The sequence below is a fragment of the Abramis brama genome (assembly GCF_963993115.1).
Source record: "Abramis brama genome assembly, chromosome: 5".
NCBI lineage: Eukaryota > Metazoa > Chordata > Actinopteri > Cypriniformes > Leuciscidae > Abramis > Abramis brama.
The window spans coordinates 42,576,260-42,593,495 of NC_139967.1; the positions used below are offsets into that span (position 1 = coordinate 42,576,260).

The 17,236-nt window shown below is 38.0% G+C and overlaps 1 protein-coding gene across 3 annotated transcripts in view; it reads left to right on the plus strand.

The window, feature by feature from the left end:
- The window catches only part of doc2b (double C2-like domains, beta), a 223,447-nt gene that overhangs the window by 174,453 nt on the left and 31,758 nt on the right, over positions 1 to 17,236 (plus strand). For all 3 annotated transcript variants that reach the window (XM_084113642.1, XM_084113643.1, XM_084113641.1), the window contains exon 10: positions 14 to 93. In XM_084113642.1, coding sequence (XP_083969768.1) covers positions 14 to 93 — 80 coding nt within the window. The remainder of the gene's footprint in view (positions 1 to 13; positions 94 to 17,236) is intronic.

The window sequence follows — 17,236 nt, forward strand, 5'->3', positions numbered from 1 at the left end:
TGTTTCCTCGCAGCTACGCTCGGCACTCTGGACTTCAGCCTTCTGTATGATCAGGAGAATAATGCTCTGCACTGCACTATCAACAAAGCCAAGGTAAGAAGCAAGAACCCGCCTCAGGAATGAACATGTGAGACAAATGCAAATATCCAAGTATTTGAGGCTAGTGGGCTACTTCATAAAACTCTTCCCCCCTTCTAGCCCGCCTTTTATAGGGTCTACAAAGTGAGCGATTTTTCCCAGTCCTCTTTGTAACCGGGTATGATGTGCTCTAAGGGGATTCCTTTGGCCTGCGTTTGCCTGTGCTCTTTTCTCTGTTGTCGTGTGGGAGGCATTTCCCCAGACAACAGACTGCTGCTAGCATCTGCTGCTGTCTGTTTTGCTTAGTATTCAGACAAGACCGGCTTTCTCCCTCCAGCAATATGCTACAAGCAATCTCTCTTACACTCTCTCTCCTTTTTTGCCATTTTTAATGCTGTTTCTCACACGTTACCTCTGTACCTTTGTGGCCTTGAGTGCAAAGCACTGCAATGAAAGCGTTTCCTTACTTATTTATTTTTTTGCTGTATTTTCTCAAATGTTTCTGTTACAAGAGACAAGAACTCCTGTGATTTCTTTTCAATTTTTTTAACTTAATATTGGATATTGATGCCCTCTGTTGACTATTAACCTACAGCAAAGAAAACTATAGCCAGTACATACTCCCACCGACAACTTTATTAGCTACACCTTGCTAGGACCGGGCTGGACCCCCTTTTGCCTTCAGAAGTGCCTAATGGCTCATTTCCACCGAGTGGTATGGTACAGTACAATATGCAATTATTTCTGTTTCGATTGTCAAAGTTGTGAATTTGGGACCCTTCCGTTGGGGAATCTAGCACATTAGTTCGGTACATAAAAGGTGGAGCTAGACTGCAGAGTGTTGATTGGTTGACAGAGATTCTGCACTTGCTAGTGGAATGACAACACAAGGAGACATTTTTTAATATACAGTTGAAAAACAATACCGTTGCAACACAATGTTTTTTTGTCTTGTGACGAACAGCCACATACCGAGAAGCAAGAGCAAGACCTGTTATATTTCCTCCATTGTTGTTTACTGTGTCGCTTTCTTCTTGAGAATGACGTCGATCGCTACTTTCCAGCATACCACACCTATTAAGAGTACAGTTGGCGGTGGAAACACAAGCCAGATCAGGGTTTACCGTCCCGAATCGTACTGTACCGTACTGTACCACTCGGTGGAGATGAGCCATTAATTTCTCGTGGCATAGATTCATCAAGGTGCTGGAAACATTCCTCAGAGATTTTGGTCCATATTGACATGATAGCGTCACACAGTTGCTGCAGATTTGTCGGCTGCACATCCATGATGTGATTCTCCATTTCACCGCATCCCAAAGGTGCTCTATTGGATTGAGATCTGACTGTAGATGCTATTTGAGTATAGAGAACACATTGTCATCAGAAGATGGGTTCACTGTGGTCATAAAGGGATGGACATGGTCAGCACCAAAATTCAGGTAGACTGTGGAGTTTAATTGATGCTCAATTGGTACTAAGGGGCCCAAAGTGTGCCAAGAAAATGTACCCCACATTATTACACCAGCACCAGCCTGAACATGTTGTTTAAGCCAAATTCTGGCCCTATCTGAATGTCGCAGCAGAAATCGAGACTCATCAGACCAGACACTGGTGTGTTCTTCTGCTGCTGTGGCTCATCTGCTTCAAGGTTCAACGTGTTGTCCGTTCAGAGATGCTCTTCTGCAGACCTCGGTTGTAACCCCATTCTAATGTTCAGTTTGAAGCAGATCATCTTGATCACGTCTGCATGCCTAAATGCATTGAGTTGCTGCCATGTGATTGGCTGATTACATATTTGCTTTAACCAACAATTGCATTTGGTCCTTATTTTTAAAAACAAAGATAAAATAATTGGGGGAAAAAATGAAATAAAATAATGTGAAATAAGATTTCAATAAGGTCATATCGTCCACCCCTATTTTGCTTACTTTATTTATATTTTGTAATATATTTTTCACATTTTTCTCTATTTTTTCAGTTTTAGTTTAATTTTGATGTTTTGTTTTGTGCTTTTGACATTTGTATATTGACATTTATTATTATTATTATTATTATTATATAAATATAGCTATTTAGGTTGAATGTATTTTTATTTCAGTTTTAGTTTTAGTTCGGTTTTAATTTATTTTTTTTATTTCCAGCTTCAACTTAAACTTTTTTTGTTATTTGCCAAGGCATGGTTTCTAATTTTCATTTAGTTTAAGTTTTTTTTGTCTAACATTTATATTTTACTTCGATTTATTTCAATAAACAAAAATGTTTGTTTTATTGGTAATACTTTACAATAAGGTTCATTAATTAACGTTAGTTAATGTATTAACTAACACAAAGAAACAATGAGCAATGCATTTGTTACAGTATTTATTAATCTTTGTTAATGTTGGTTAATAAAAAAAACAGCTGTTCATTGTTTGTTCATGTTAGTTCACAGTGCATTGACTAATGTTAACAAATACAACCTTTGATTTTAATAACGTATTAGTAAATGTCAAAATTAATATTTACTAAGATTAATAAATGCTGAAGAAGTATTGTTCATTAGTTCGTTAACTAAGGTAGTTAACTAATGCTAACTAATGAACCTTATTGTAAAGTGTTACCATTTTATTTAATGATAATAACTTGGGTTTTAAATAATGATGGGTTAAGACAGTCTGGTAGATTAGTGAGGTAAAGATTTTTTGATTTTTTGAAGAGTGCTTTTAAGGGATGTCAGATTTCTGAGAAGGTCCCATTATAGTGCAATTCCCTCTTTTTTGAAAAAATTACGAAGGTTACATTTATTTAACCTATTGAACATCTGTCAGTTACCTTACTGAAGGGCTACGCTGTGCATCCATATATAGCTAAAAATATACGTCTGGAGGGTTTGACCCTAAACCAGCCTAATTATACAGGGCTTTCGTAAAGTCGATTTATCAGTGCATGTTATTCCAAAGAAAAAGTGCATTTCTCACAGCGAGGTAATCAACAGATTGTACTATAATTGCTCTCGTCAGCCAGTGTAATCACTAGCAGCAATGAAAGAGAGAAGGATTTCCACCAAAATCTTGTCTGTGTCTGTTTAGCGTTTGTGCGCCTCTTTCTAGCGGAGGGCTCTCTCAGAGAAGTGTGCTCATACCTGTGGGATGAGACTTGGGTCTCTGGGTGACTTTCTTGCACTTCTCTCATTCTGTCTAACACTAAGCACTCAAATGTAACCATTGCTGATATCTAATCACTCTGTAAAGCGAACTCCTGCCTGCACATCCTTTTCTTTTCCTATTCTAACTACTTTGTTACTTACTTTTAATTATGACATAACGCTCAAACAATCAACCTTGCTTGGGCTTGGTTTGAAAACGATATTGATTAACCCTGAAAGGCACAGAAAGGCTAATCATAAGACTGTTTTGTCGCCTGTTGGATCTGTGGTGAAGCCCTTCATAAAGGTAAATTGAAAAGGGCAGCAGTCATTGCTGGCAAGCACAGATATCCTCTGGAGAAACACAAGCCTCATTGTCTTCCTCTCCTCATTTTACACTTCAGATTAACACTGCTATTCAAATCAGCTATTATGGAGCCAAAGTGAGAGGCACTAAAGCATTGCCAACTGTATATGGTATTGTGTGATTTTGTAGGAACAGGACGCCTACAGTTCTCTACACTCATTTCCATTTGTTTAGCCTCTAGATATAAAAATACATAATTTACATTATTTCATTATGCTCATTTACTGTGTTTACAGGGTAATTAGCAATTACATTTACCATTCAAAAGTTTGGGGTCAGTACAATTATTGTTATATTTGAAAGAAATTAATACTTTTATTCGGCAAAGATCAAAAATGACAGTAAAGACATTTATAGTATTACAAAAGATTCTATTTCAAATAAATGCTGTTCTTTTCAGCTTTCTGTTCTAATGTATCACGTTTTCCAGATAAAATTAAGCAGCACAACTGTTCTCAACGTTGATAATAATCAGAAGTGTTTCTTGAGCAGCAAATCAGCATATTAGAATGATTTCTGAAGGGTCATGTGACACTAAAGACTGGAATAAAGGTGCTGAAAATTCAGCTTTGACATCTAGGAGTAAATTACATTTTTAAAACAGTTATTTTGTAATTATATTTCACAATATTACTCCAAACGTTTGAACTAAGTATTAGACTTTAGCATACACTTGTCCTGCATTGCTTATGCTGCTTAATGGCACATGAATTGTACCAAAAATCACGTGGTTTGTGTGCTATTACTTTTTGAAGTTTTTGGGGGGGTTTTTTTGTTTTTTTTCATATTGCAGATGATTAAAACAGGTCCCATAATTTTGATGGTCCCTTTAACACATTCTGTTGTCTAGAAGTAACACTGCACCTACATGTCTACTAACTCTCATTAGAGTGTTAGTAGAGTATTAATAGACTGGTAGGGTTAGGGTTAGAATAAGTTGACATGTATTTGCAAAGTTACTTATAGTCAGTAGAGTGTCTGTTGGAGGATCATCACAATAAAGAGTTATCAGATATTAAGCAGACAGTACACTAATACTCTAATGAGAGTTAGTTGACATGTAGTTGCAAAGTTACTTATAATCAACAGAATGTTCAAAAGGGACCATCAAAATAAAGTGTTACCGAAAAACAATCCCATAGACTTGCATTGAAGAAGAAACCTGAGTCATATCTAGAGAAGCCAGAATGTCATAGAGACTAAGCTCTTTTGTTTAAGTGCAGTGGGTTATAGCCTAGCAACCACTCTGAACACCCTAGTGACCACATAGTGACATGATAAAAAACACTCTGTGCCCCTTAGCAACTGCATAGCAATGCTCTTGCAACCATCTACAAACCACTTGTATTGTGGCAGTGACTTTTGAACATTCAGAAAGAAATCCAGTTATTGATGCAATAGGTGTCATTTCCTGTTATTTCAACACGGTGTGAAATGAGTACAAAAATTAATTTGTAATATTGGCATTGTTGCTGTATCAACTGTTTTATGAAACCCTTGGGGAAATAACAGGGAAATTACAGAATAAAACGAACAACCTTGTATTTATAGTTACTGTGCCAACATTCATTGTTTACAAATTATGCTCCGGGCAATTGCTTTTTGTTCCTTCCTTGGACCAAAAAAAAGAAAGAAAAACACTGCTACTTTATTGTAGCCCTGAACGTACAACACATCCATTGTACATCCGGGAAGACAGCATTTTTGGATTGTGGCCACATCAAAGCAAAATGTACCGGCCACCTGGTAATTGAAAAATAACAGGTGGCTTCAAGTGAGCTATGCACTGGGGTTAGATACCGGTCAGCACTGCTGTTTGTTTGCTGTGCTCTTTGATAATGCTATTGTGCAACTGAGATGCCATCTTTATTGAACAAAAATGGCTCTGCCTCTTTGTTTTGCAGTATATAAAACATAGAATGTGATTATGCTCTTAGGAAAAGCATCCCAGCCATTAATCTACTGTGCCTTGTGCATTAGCTCAAGTGTTGAAGTTATTCTCAGTTTCTTCTCGTAACTGCACAAGTGGGACGAACCTATAAGGCAAATTAATCCATTTAGTGTTCTCTGATAACTAGTGTTCCCAGACTGAGAATGTGCAATTCCCATCAGTAACACCAGTCTCCTTAGGGCACTTTATACTGAATCATTTCCCAATTCCCTAAGAGCTGAAGTAGAACAGTGTTTCCACTCTGATTTACAAGTTTACATGGCACGGCCTTAACTTAAAATCCTCATGCATGACCAAGAAGGGCCTTAAAATAAAGAATCTGGGTTTGGCTCTTCTTTGATCTGCTTTCTGTTGGCTCATCTCTGAATGTGGAGGAAAAGAGCAGAGATTCCAGAATAAACCTAGCACTCGTACAGCACCAGCAACAACTTCCATTAGACTACAGGCTGTTAATATTTCACTTCGGTTGTCCTATATTGTATGGCCCCTTATCAACATTATGCAGATGAGCCTTGCTGTTGAATTATGAAGTAGTCAGTCATCCAAAACTCTTCGATGAATAAGTGGACAAACACTAAGCAGAAGGTAATGATGAGTGTCGGTGGAATTAGATTTTCCTCTGAAGAGAGGATGTTGTTTGACTTTGTAAGAATTGCTCGACCCCTGCCGTCTGGTGTCCATGTTGAATAATTTAGAGTATAATCAAATAGTGGGCTATGCCCAGTTATACATTATATCTGTAGGAAAATCTGCAAATACACACTCAAGAGCATGACTGATTGCTGGTCATATAGGCACGAGCAGAGAACAGTACAGGGTGGGCCATTTATATGGATACACCGTAATAACATGGGAATGGTTGGTGATATTAAAGTCCTGTTTGTGGCACATTAGTATATATTAGTACACACCACCCATCTTGAGGAGTTTGCCCCCTCACATATACTAATGTGCCACAAACAGGACTTTAATATCACCAACCATTCCCATGTTATTACGGTGTATCCATATAAATGGCCCACCCTGTACTTTAATGTGTTGCTATTGATCTCTCACTAAACCTCTATTAAGAGGCACAGCATGTACCATCCCATTCCACGTAATAAAGAAAAGCTTAGAAACTACCTTCAATGTCATTCAACACACATCTTACAGAGCCCTTTAAATGCTTTTAGTGAGTAAAGCCAGTAGCCTGGTTATGCTAATCAAACAATTGAAGGTCATATGTTCCAGTATCTGCTCTCTGTCTGGGGTGAATTCACCAACCAGTTGCTCCACTTCTGCCAGCAGTATAGAGCCCTGCAGTGATTTATTTTTGTAGACCAACCTGCAAATTTGCATCACCCTATAGTCTCAGTCTCTGACATCATACAGGACAGGATATGGGAAGAGTATTATTGTCCAAGCCTGGCCGACCCTTTGCCAGCACTTGGAAGGATTCCCTAGTGATCCAATTATTTTTTCAATTTTGGGAAGTTGCACGCCGGTCTGTTATTGTAGGGACATTGACTTTACATTTCCACGCCCCTAAACATGATGCTGAAAAAAACAAACTGTGATTGGTTGCTTTACATGTCAGTCCAATGAAAATTGCTATGGAGTCCAGACCTTCTGCAGTCAGTCTGAAGCATCACCCTGGATTTTTCCATTGGCTTTTGGATTATTACCAACAAATGTTTATGATTCTTACACATATTGCTCATCATGATAATCTTCACATCTCACAAATGAACACAACTTTTATGAATTTTGAAGCCTTAATACAATCGCCAGGAGTAAAAAGCTTCATTTTCATTTTCAAACTTCATTCTTAAGTTTTCGACAACTCTTTCAGTTTTTAAAGAACAGTTTCTCTGAAAGTTTAGAATAGTTTGCAAGAGCAGGATTATAAACAGTGAGGCTGTGAAAGCAACTAGATGAGTTTACCTGTTCGGCGTAATCACGTTTAATATTCCCAACAACCTCTGTAGTCCCATTTAGCCACTTATTAGCAAATGCCTTTTTCAAAACGCATAAAAGCTTTAAAAAAATCACAACAGGGTATTACTGTTGTATTTTTTGTCGTAGAATAAAACGTATAAATATCTTGAGCTTGTGTTCACCACAGCCTTATTTTAGGCATTTAACCAAAAATCCTTTGACATAAGAACAATGGAACCAGAAATGCTAAAATTATCATTTCTGGGATTTGGCCTACACAAATACATCATCCCTCCAGCACTCTATTACAGCACAAACATTTGCATCTTATTCATTAGCAAAATCATCACTAGGCTGAATGTACTCAAATATCGATGTACCGTGAATGTAAGGCACTATTATTCTCTTCAGCACAAAAACACCTCATTTATGTATAATAGGCTCATTATAAACTACTACTTATTTGCAAAACTCAGCACTATTTGTTTGATGCAATTAACATAACTCTAATACTGGCTGTGGAAAACAAGTGGTAATCAAAATTTTGCAAGCAAATGGGCATGTTTTGTGATAAACCTTTAGTAAATCAAGTGTTAAAACACTACCTTACAGTGTGTGGAAATAAAAGAGTTCGCAAGATGAGCGTTTGTAACCATTGGCTACATGACAAAGTCTGCAACCAGCAGTAGTGACTAAAAGTACAGCAACTTGGCTAACTGCCGATTTAATCGCTGTCGTGTGTGTTTAGCTTTACACTCGCCTCAGCCACAGACGGCACACCCACAGACCGCCCACAGTCCATTCACAGACCGTCTCATGCATATTGCACAAAGCTGGCAATATACAGCAGTGCTGGCTGAAATTCCTATTCCAATCAGATTGGCAATTCCGGTCTAATTGACTGGCTTTATGCAATTTACAAATGTCATGATGCAAAGGAGTCCAACAGGGAACAGCCATATTTTTTAAGACACAAGGCTACTACTACAGTTAGAATTTGAAAGGAAGATCTAGCCAGCATTGCAAGGTTTGTGCTGTCAAATCTTTGAAATGTAATCTTTTGATGCTCCTTGTAAACAAGATATCTTTGAACTCGTCTGTATGTTCAGCTTTTTGTTCATAGATTTATATATTTTCATGCTTACTTTCCCCTAAGCACAATTTTTTTTTTTATAAAAAGATGGTGGCCTGTATAAGATGTAAAGTAAAGTGAACCAGAGTTTATTGTAATAATCAAAAGTTTGGTTCTGCACAACTTGCTTTAGACAGTCATTTGTGCTTTTCTTGATTTTTGGTTGAATGTTTTTTTCGAACTTGGGTTCAAATTTGATCGACATTTAGATAATGACACATTTTCAACCCATTATGAACAAATTAGCATTTAGAAATGTAACTCAAGACACTGCAATAAAGATAAAGGATTTTGTTTTTGTAAATCTAGCTGAGAACACAGTTCCCTGACTGATTCCATGCTGTTCTTTTATGAAGAGCTGTGGAAACAGATGCTGGCGTGGAACACTTAAACTCTGCCGTCAATCACCCTCCCGCTGTCAGCTGGCTCTTCTGAAGCGCTGTTCTCTGAAGAACCTGATTCAGGGCCTGTTCGGTCGCGTCGTGGCAGCCATCAGTCTGACAAGCCTCAATCACAACACTGACATTTTTCATGCAGTCTAAAGAGAGGATTGTAGGAATTACCAGAGCCATGGCCATTACATAAACAGATCAGGGAAACACTGTAGGTGAAAGAGGGCTATTGTGCCCTGCACATCACCTTTCATTTCACTGAATTCATTTGGTATGGGAAAAGATAGCTTGGACTAGCATACTACATTTGTTCAGGACCACGGACAGCGTTGGGGCAAGACATTAGTCACACATAAATGTCCTGTTTTTGCACGCATTTTCTACTAATTATAGCATGTCTTGAGTGAATCTCGATCTGAATGGCTATTCTAGAATTCATGATATTTATTTAGCTAAAACTAATGTTTTCCATTTACCTATGTAAGGTCTACTATGTTAAAAGAATCAAACCGTGTTATGGCATGTGTAGTCAGTATGTTACACAGTTAGTATGACTGACCAGATTTAATACTGATATACTTTACACTTCTGTTTATTTTTTGACACGTTTATTCAGCAAGGATGCATTCATTTGATCACATGTATAATGTTTTCAAATAAATTCTTTTGAACTTCCTATTTATCAAAGAATCCTTAAAAAATCTATTATATAAAAATATGAAGCAGCACGATTGTTTTCAACATTGATGATAATATTTCTTGAGCTGGAAATCAGCATATTAGAATGATTTCTGAATGATCATGTGACACTGAGTAATGATGCTGAAAATTCAGCTTTGCATTACAGGAATAAATTACATTTTAACATTTTAAAATAGAAAACCACTACTTTAAATTGTAATAATATTTCACAATATTTCTGGATTTACTGTATTTTTGAATAAATAAATGCAGCCTTGGTAAACATAAGAGACTTAACAAAAAATGTTAAATCAATCTTGCCAACCCTAAACTTTTGAAAGGTGGTGTACTGTTTCAGTGTGCTGAATGATTACCACAGTCATGTCATCACTTCAAAAAACATAGTATTTTATAGTAAGTGAGCAACAGTGTTTTGATTTTGGCTTGATTGGCATTAGATTTGGGCTAAACTGAAAACAATATAGTTTCCAACCCATGATCAACCTTTCAGTTCACTTAATTCATATGGCAAAGTCAGAATATAATATCGCTCAGGACCACGGACAGCGCTGGATTCTGCAGTCTTTTAAATCTGTCTCCTATTGGCTGTTCTTGAAAGGATCAGACTGTGAGTAGCATGTGTGGCAAACGTGGTTAGAATGACCTGGCTTTATCTAATATCACCAGAAGATCAATACAAAAAGTAATGTTTTGTGGAATGAGTGTTGCAGGTGGTTGGATATGAGCCGAGGTGGGGTGTCGGGGTGAATGTGTTGGTATTCCGTGATAAGCGCCGATCCAGAGACGTGCACCGTCAGAACGCACAGGGGATTACAGGGGTTTACACATCCAGAAATACAGATAATGGGGTATTTGTAATCAGAGCAGAACCATCACAAAAAAACATTTGCCTTACCAGGAATTTTCCTGCTGGTATTTATATGGAGATTACTCCTGCTTACATCACTTTAGCATCACTTTGTGATTGAATCAAATTTACAGCCTGTAAATAAAATGACTTTGTTGTGCCACATGTTCCTACTTTATTTTAAGTGTCCTACAATCCTAAATATTGAAAATGACAATTGAATTTAAATTGGAGAAATATAAAACTATTGATTTGAAGATGTTTTTTATATATAAACAATATATTTTAAGTTGATTGCAAGATATGCAAATATATACAAATATTTAAGTAGTTTGAGAGCGTAGGGAGACAGACTCTATTACTGTACGTCATTTGCAGTGCTTCGTTTGAGAGGGCAGGAGCTAAAGGCTCTTGTACCGTGATTTTGTTGACGCAGTTCTTTGATTGGTAGAGATTTCATTGCAGAATCATGGGTAATGTAGTTTTTCACATGGAATACTGCTATTAAACAAAATAAAATGGCTTCAACAAAAGCATATACCATCAATTAGCAACTTAGTAGGCCACAGCACGTCTTTCTTTTAAGGTTTATAAGTTATCATTAAAAATCAATTCTGCTATAGAGAAAATAAATGGGATTTTTACTGCCAGATCCCAACAGTTTCACTCTATCGAGTTTGGTGTCAGTGCATGTTACTAAGCTCATGAATCATGATACTCCTAATAAGCACAATTATAAGCAGCACCCACTCCACTTTCATTGCACACCACTCACATACTCTGATCTGGACTGTTGTGAACAAGACAAGCGGATTGAATATTAATAGTGTTGTTGGACTGTGTATCATCACCCTTGGAATGCCGCTCAGCCAATCAGATTTGAGAACCGGAACTGTTCTAAACTGAAATGTATATCATCTACAAGTCGCCACCAAAGTCATTTATCAGAATAATAAGTGCCAGGCCATTCGTCCTTCTGAACACGTGAACAGACAAACGTGATGAGAAAGAGAAATGTACCCATTCCTTCATTCCCCCCTCACAAAGGTTCCTTCCAAGATCCATTTCAGTGCACATATTGCCCATATTGTGTTTCACACAAGGACACATCTGCTCCGACCTTAACGCTCACTGCAGCCAGACGCAGCCTTTTCAAACCACAGCCTCCATTAAAGAAAACCTCCCTTCTTTTGGTTGACCCCAATTCAACGGCACGCTTCACCCATCGCCATTTTCCCAGGGTTCTGCCAGCGCCGGCTCGATGCTCCCCCCTCCATCAACTCAATTAAAGTAACCTGTCTGTGATCTGCTCTTTCTCTCCGTGAAACTGACAGCTCCGAAAGGGTCATCCTTATTAGCTCTGAATGTACAGGGGTCACGGGCTCACCAGGAGTGTTCGCTCTATGATATAAGCGGGGACTGTGTCACATCATCACTGGAACGAGTGGTCGTCACCAACCTCTGCACACATTACTGAGAACGCATTGAACACGCTCTGACCATTCAATTATGTACATTTTGACCCTGTGATTTGTGGTTGTGGGCATTTTTTTTTAAACAAATTTAAAGGGTGTCTCTTCCATACATTTAAAGGGATAGTCCACCCAAAATGTTTAATTCTGTCATCATTTATTCACCCTCATGTCATTACTAACCTGTATGACTTTCTTTATATATTTTGAAGAATGTTGGTAACAGTTTTGGTTCCCATTGACTTCCATTATATGGACAAAAATACAATGTAAGTCAATAGGAACCGTAAGTGTTTGGTTACAAACTCAAACATAGATATTTTGAAGAATGTTTGTAACCAAACAGTTTCATTTTCACTGACTTCCATTATATGGACAAAAATATAATGAAATGTAATGGAAGTCAATGGGAACCGAAACTGTTTGGTTACCAGCATTCTTCAAAATATCTATTTATGAGTTCTGCAGAAAAAAGAAAATCATGCAGGTTTGGAATGACATGAGGATTTTGACAGAAACATTTTGGGTGAACTATTCCTATTCCAAGGCACGCTTGTCAAATGAATGGATGTCATATGTATGAATGCCATTGCATTAGATAAAATGTCAAACCAAATGACATTTATTTTAAAGAAAGCACACTTTTCAAGCAAAGTATTTCATTAAAATAGAATAAAAATGGCGTCGATATACTGCTTAAAAGTAAGATAAAACTGTCAATGTTAGATTTATCAGTGATTTTGTAATTATTTAGCCAGTATATTTAACAGAAATCTGTTCACCAAACATGCAGGCATCTTCAACAAGAAGTCTTTGGGTGCATTTGTCAAGAGTTTGCTCCTTAAACAGAAATGAAGCATTAAACTAGATAAATGGATACTTAATTGAACCCCCAGGCAGCAAATTAACATGCTACTTTTTAATGAAATGATATTAATTCTCATTATTTGTTTGGCCCGTGGTGTCGCTCTCTTACGTGCTAGTCAGTACACATTCAAAAGTGTTACAGTAAGTTTTATTTGACTGACGTATTCCACCTCCAACTTTTCTCTCTCAGATGATTTTCCTGTTTTAAAAGATGTGATGTGTTCTCGTGTAAATTATGGGCACAAAGTACAACTTTCAAACTGAGAAATTATTTAGAACAAAGATGCTGCTCTGACATCCTCTGAAGATAAAATTGGGGGTTGATCTAACAGCATTTACATTTTTTTTGTTTGCTGTGAAACACCTCCGAACACTCCATCACTTCATGACAGCTAAATTTAGGGTTGTACTGACAACAGATCAGATTGAGTCACACAAATTTAAAAAAAATAAAAATATCTACATTTAGACAAATCAGTGGGCACAACTCCACATAAATATTTTTAAAAACATGGGTCAAACCTCCTGGGTGCTTTCTCTTTCCTCTCTTTTATTTGCACATGCTGTTTATCTCATACATCATGTTTTTTTGTGTTGTCTGTTTTCCAAACTTATGCTCTGTTTTTATGCCCTTTCTTCCACCTTTTCTATCTTGCATGCACACTTCTCTCTCTGCATGGCTTGGCTGCATGCTGTAAATTGTTGTGATGGAGTGTAGCTCCCTGTACCCAGATACAAAAAGGTAAGTTTCATTACTCTTTATTGATGACTACTCCACTTCCCAAGCAAATTTCCTGCCTCTCCTGTTGAACCTCCATTGATTCACTCCAGTAACACTGATAACAACTTACCAGCTGTAGTGGATTCTCTGAAGTGTGCAAAAAAAGATTACTGTATTAAAGCCACACTGAAAAAAATTATTCGTTGAATTTAATTTAAAAAAGATTATTGTAAGTGGTTGCACACAATTGATTTTAGCTACATTTAAACAAATGCATTAAGTTGACATTAATCAATTGTGTGCAACCACTTACAGTACGATAAAAAAAATGATTCAATTCAACGAATCATTTTTTTCAGTGCATAATTACATCTTTAGGTTTCATTGATCTTTACATAGCAGAAAAGAATGTACACTGGTAAATTCTAGTTGTAAAGACTATTTTTACAGTCTCCTTTGTGTGTGTTTCCTTGTGTGTCATGTTTATATCTGTCCTATGAGATATAAAACTTCCTGTGACTCATTTGGCATCATTTTGTCCCTTTACTGTTGGCATCTTTCCTTTTTGTTGGCTCACTCATTGTTCCACTGACAAGATTATCTTCCATTAAGACAAAGTGCTTACCCATGAGCAGATGTAAGCATAATGTTAAATAATGGCTGTTTATTAAGTATTTATGATGAATGATACATTTATCACAGGTTAGTTCGTTTCTAGTTCTTTGCCATGTAAAGGTACATTTCACTCTTGATTGGTAATTTTTCACTGTGAAGCGCAAAGAGGCTGCATTGCTCTCATTTGTTCTCTTGCGAGTAGGTGGGTGTTTATATGCATGTGGTCTTCAGTTTAGGAGACCAGAGATGTCTGTGGCCATGTCTCGCCCCCATACATATATTCAAGGCTTAAGAATGAGATGAATGCAATGGGCGCTTTCACTCCCATGTGGGTATAAATGTATCTTTGTGTCTGACATGGAGCAAAGCAGCCGCCTGTGTGCACTACCATAAATCAGGTAGAAAGTGTGTGTGTGTAGGGAGAGGGAGAGGGAGAGGGAGAGGGAGGGGGGTGGGGGGTGGCTATACTTGTGAGGGCCAAATGTCCACTTATATGATGAAATATTATGACAACCAACCAGTGAGGACATTTTACTGGTCCTCACTAATTAAAAAATGCTTATAAATCAGCCAAAACATGTTTTGCATCTTTCTGTGATGTTTTGGGGTAGGGGTTGGGTTAGGGGATATAAAATGTCATTAACCTGATATAAAATCAGTGGAAGTCTATGCAATGTCCTTATAATATAGTGAAACAAGTGTGTGTGTGGTCTGGTAAACCCTACATTATGGGGACAAAATGTTCCCACAAAGATGGCAATATCCGAAATCCTTGTCCTTGTGGGGACATTTTTTGATCCCCATGAGGAAAACAGCTTATAAATCATACTAAGTGGTGTTTTTTGAAAATGTAATACTGCATAACGTTTTCTGTGATGGGTAGGTTTAGGGGTAGGGTTAGTGTAAGGGGATAGAAGATACAGTTTGTGTAGTTTAAAAATCACTATGTCTATGGAAAGTCCCCATAAAATATGAAAACACAACGTGTGTGTGTACTTGTACAACTAACTATCTTTGTGAGGACCAGTTTTAGACCATCAGAGTGAGGACAAAGAGAGTAAAGTGAGGACATTTTGGCCAGTCCTCACTTTCTGAGACCCCTTTAAAGGCCTGTTTGAGGGTCAAGACTTAGTTTTAGGGATATGGTTATAATTAGGGTAAGGGTTCAGGTTAGGCACTTAGTTGTGATGGGCAAGGTTAAGGTAAGGAGCTAGAGACTGCATTGTGTCAATGAATGCCCTCACAAAGATAGATGTGTGTGTCTGTGTGTGGTTAAGGCTCTTCACTCTTGTCATTTAGTGTTTAATGTAAGCTAACCCTCACAGCTATTCAACACCCTTGATCAGGAACTCAGCATGGATGCATTCAATTGAGACTGTTCATCAAAGAACCCTGAAAAAATATTATCATAATTTCCACAAAAATATTAAACAGCAAAATTATTTTCATCAATGATGATAATACTGTATATGTTTCTTAAGCACCAAATCAGCATATTAAAATGATTTCTGAAGGATCAACTTTTCTCAACAATTTGCATGTCCAAAGTCCAACGTTGCATAGGTGAAATCTTGTGTTTGAGCCAGAAGTTGACATGTTGCACCACTCAAACAAACATAGCAATGTTCTGAAAGAGGCCCTATGCACACTCTTTGGAAAAAGTCAACCTACAAATAGCCGTTTAGTCTCTCCACAATAAACTGGTAAAGGAGAAAGTGTTAAACAATCCCTGGGTCCTACTTATTAAGATGTTACTCTTGCATTTATTCTCTCACTTCCTCCCTCCCTGTGAATATCAAGCCCACCCCCAGCCTGTACTAATGTTTTTCCGTTGTGCATTATGGCTATGTACTAGGTGGCTCAATGGCATTTGGATCCCGTACAGCTCTCACCCATTGAGAGTCATCTGTGCTGGAACCTCCATCTGCTCTTGTGAAACAGAGTTGATTTCGACCAGCCCTTCCCTTTTACAGAATCTCGTCCCTTTCATTTTTAAGTGCAGACCTTCTCCAACAGGATGTTTATGCGGAAGAATAAAGAGATATAATTTGGCAGATGAAACATTTCTGACTAGTTAGCCATTGATTGTGAGATGGGAAGGGAAATGCCATCCTTGGCAGCGTGGCAGCAGTAAGTAAAGCGGTATGAATGAGTGGGTGCGCACGCGGCTTTCACAGGCACTCGCTGATGCATGCCGCCCATCTCCTTTCACACTGGTCATTTCTCTTGCTTCCCCATAATTATGATCAACCATCCATTCACTGGCAACACTGCAATCGGATGCCCCATAACACATTTATTGTTGGCTTGGTTCTCAGGAGACCTGCCTATCCTGAATAGTCAAGGTCAGCTGGGACGTTACAAAAGCACATTAAGGTTACGCCCACTTGCCCTCCTCCAATCGGCTTGCAGGTACCAGACAGACCTTTGATGAAGAGTTTAGTTTCTCTGTGTTTAACGTATCCTTCAATATCAGATGAGAATGGGACATTGCACAGTATTAAATCACACGGACGTTTTTCTTTATGGATCTACTCTGAGCAGATGGGCTACTGTTTACCAGACACCCATATGTCATGCAGCCCTGAAACACAAGACAAATCCTGAAATACACTGAGTGCCTGGTGCAACACTGAGTGAAGATAACTCAGTTCTTACCATCAAAAGGATATATATACTCCAAGGGTTTGCCTAATCGAACCATTTTAGGTGTATTGGAAGTGGATTCATGGCAGTTGGGAGATGGAAAACGCATATGTATGGTGAAAGCGAGGTTCAGTTTTGTGCTTGCCCTTATTTTGGTTACGGGTTGCGTCAGTCCTCTTCTATAGTGGAGTGGACCTCAGAGGCTGTTTCAGCTGCAGTACCTTCAAAGAGAACGACCATCTGCAGTCTCTGCACGCACACACAAACATACTCACAAACACAATCACATAGAGCCGAGCAGACCTGTGGATCTTTGAAAACTGCTTTGTAGCTCTGAAGAGACTGATGCACACGGGTTGTCCTGTGATGGGCCACAAGCAGGAGGGAATAACTCGGAAG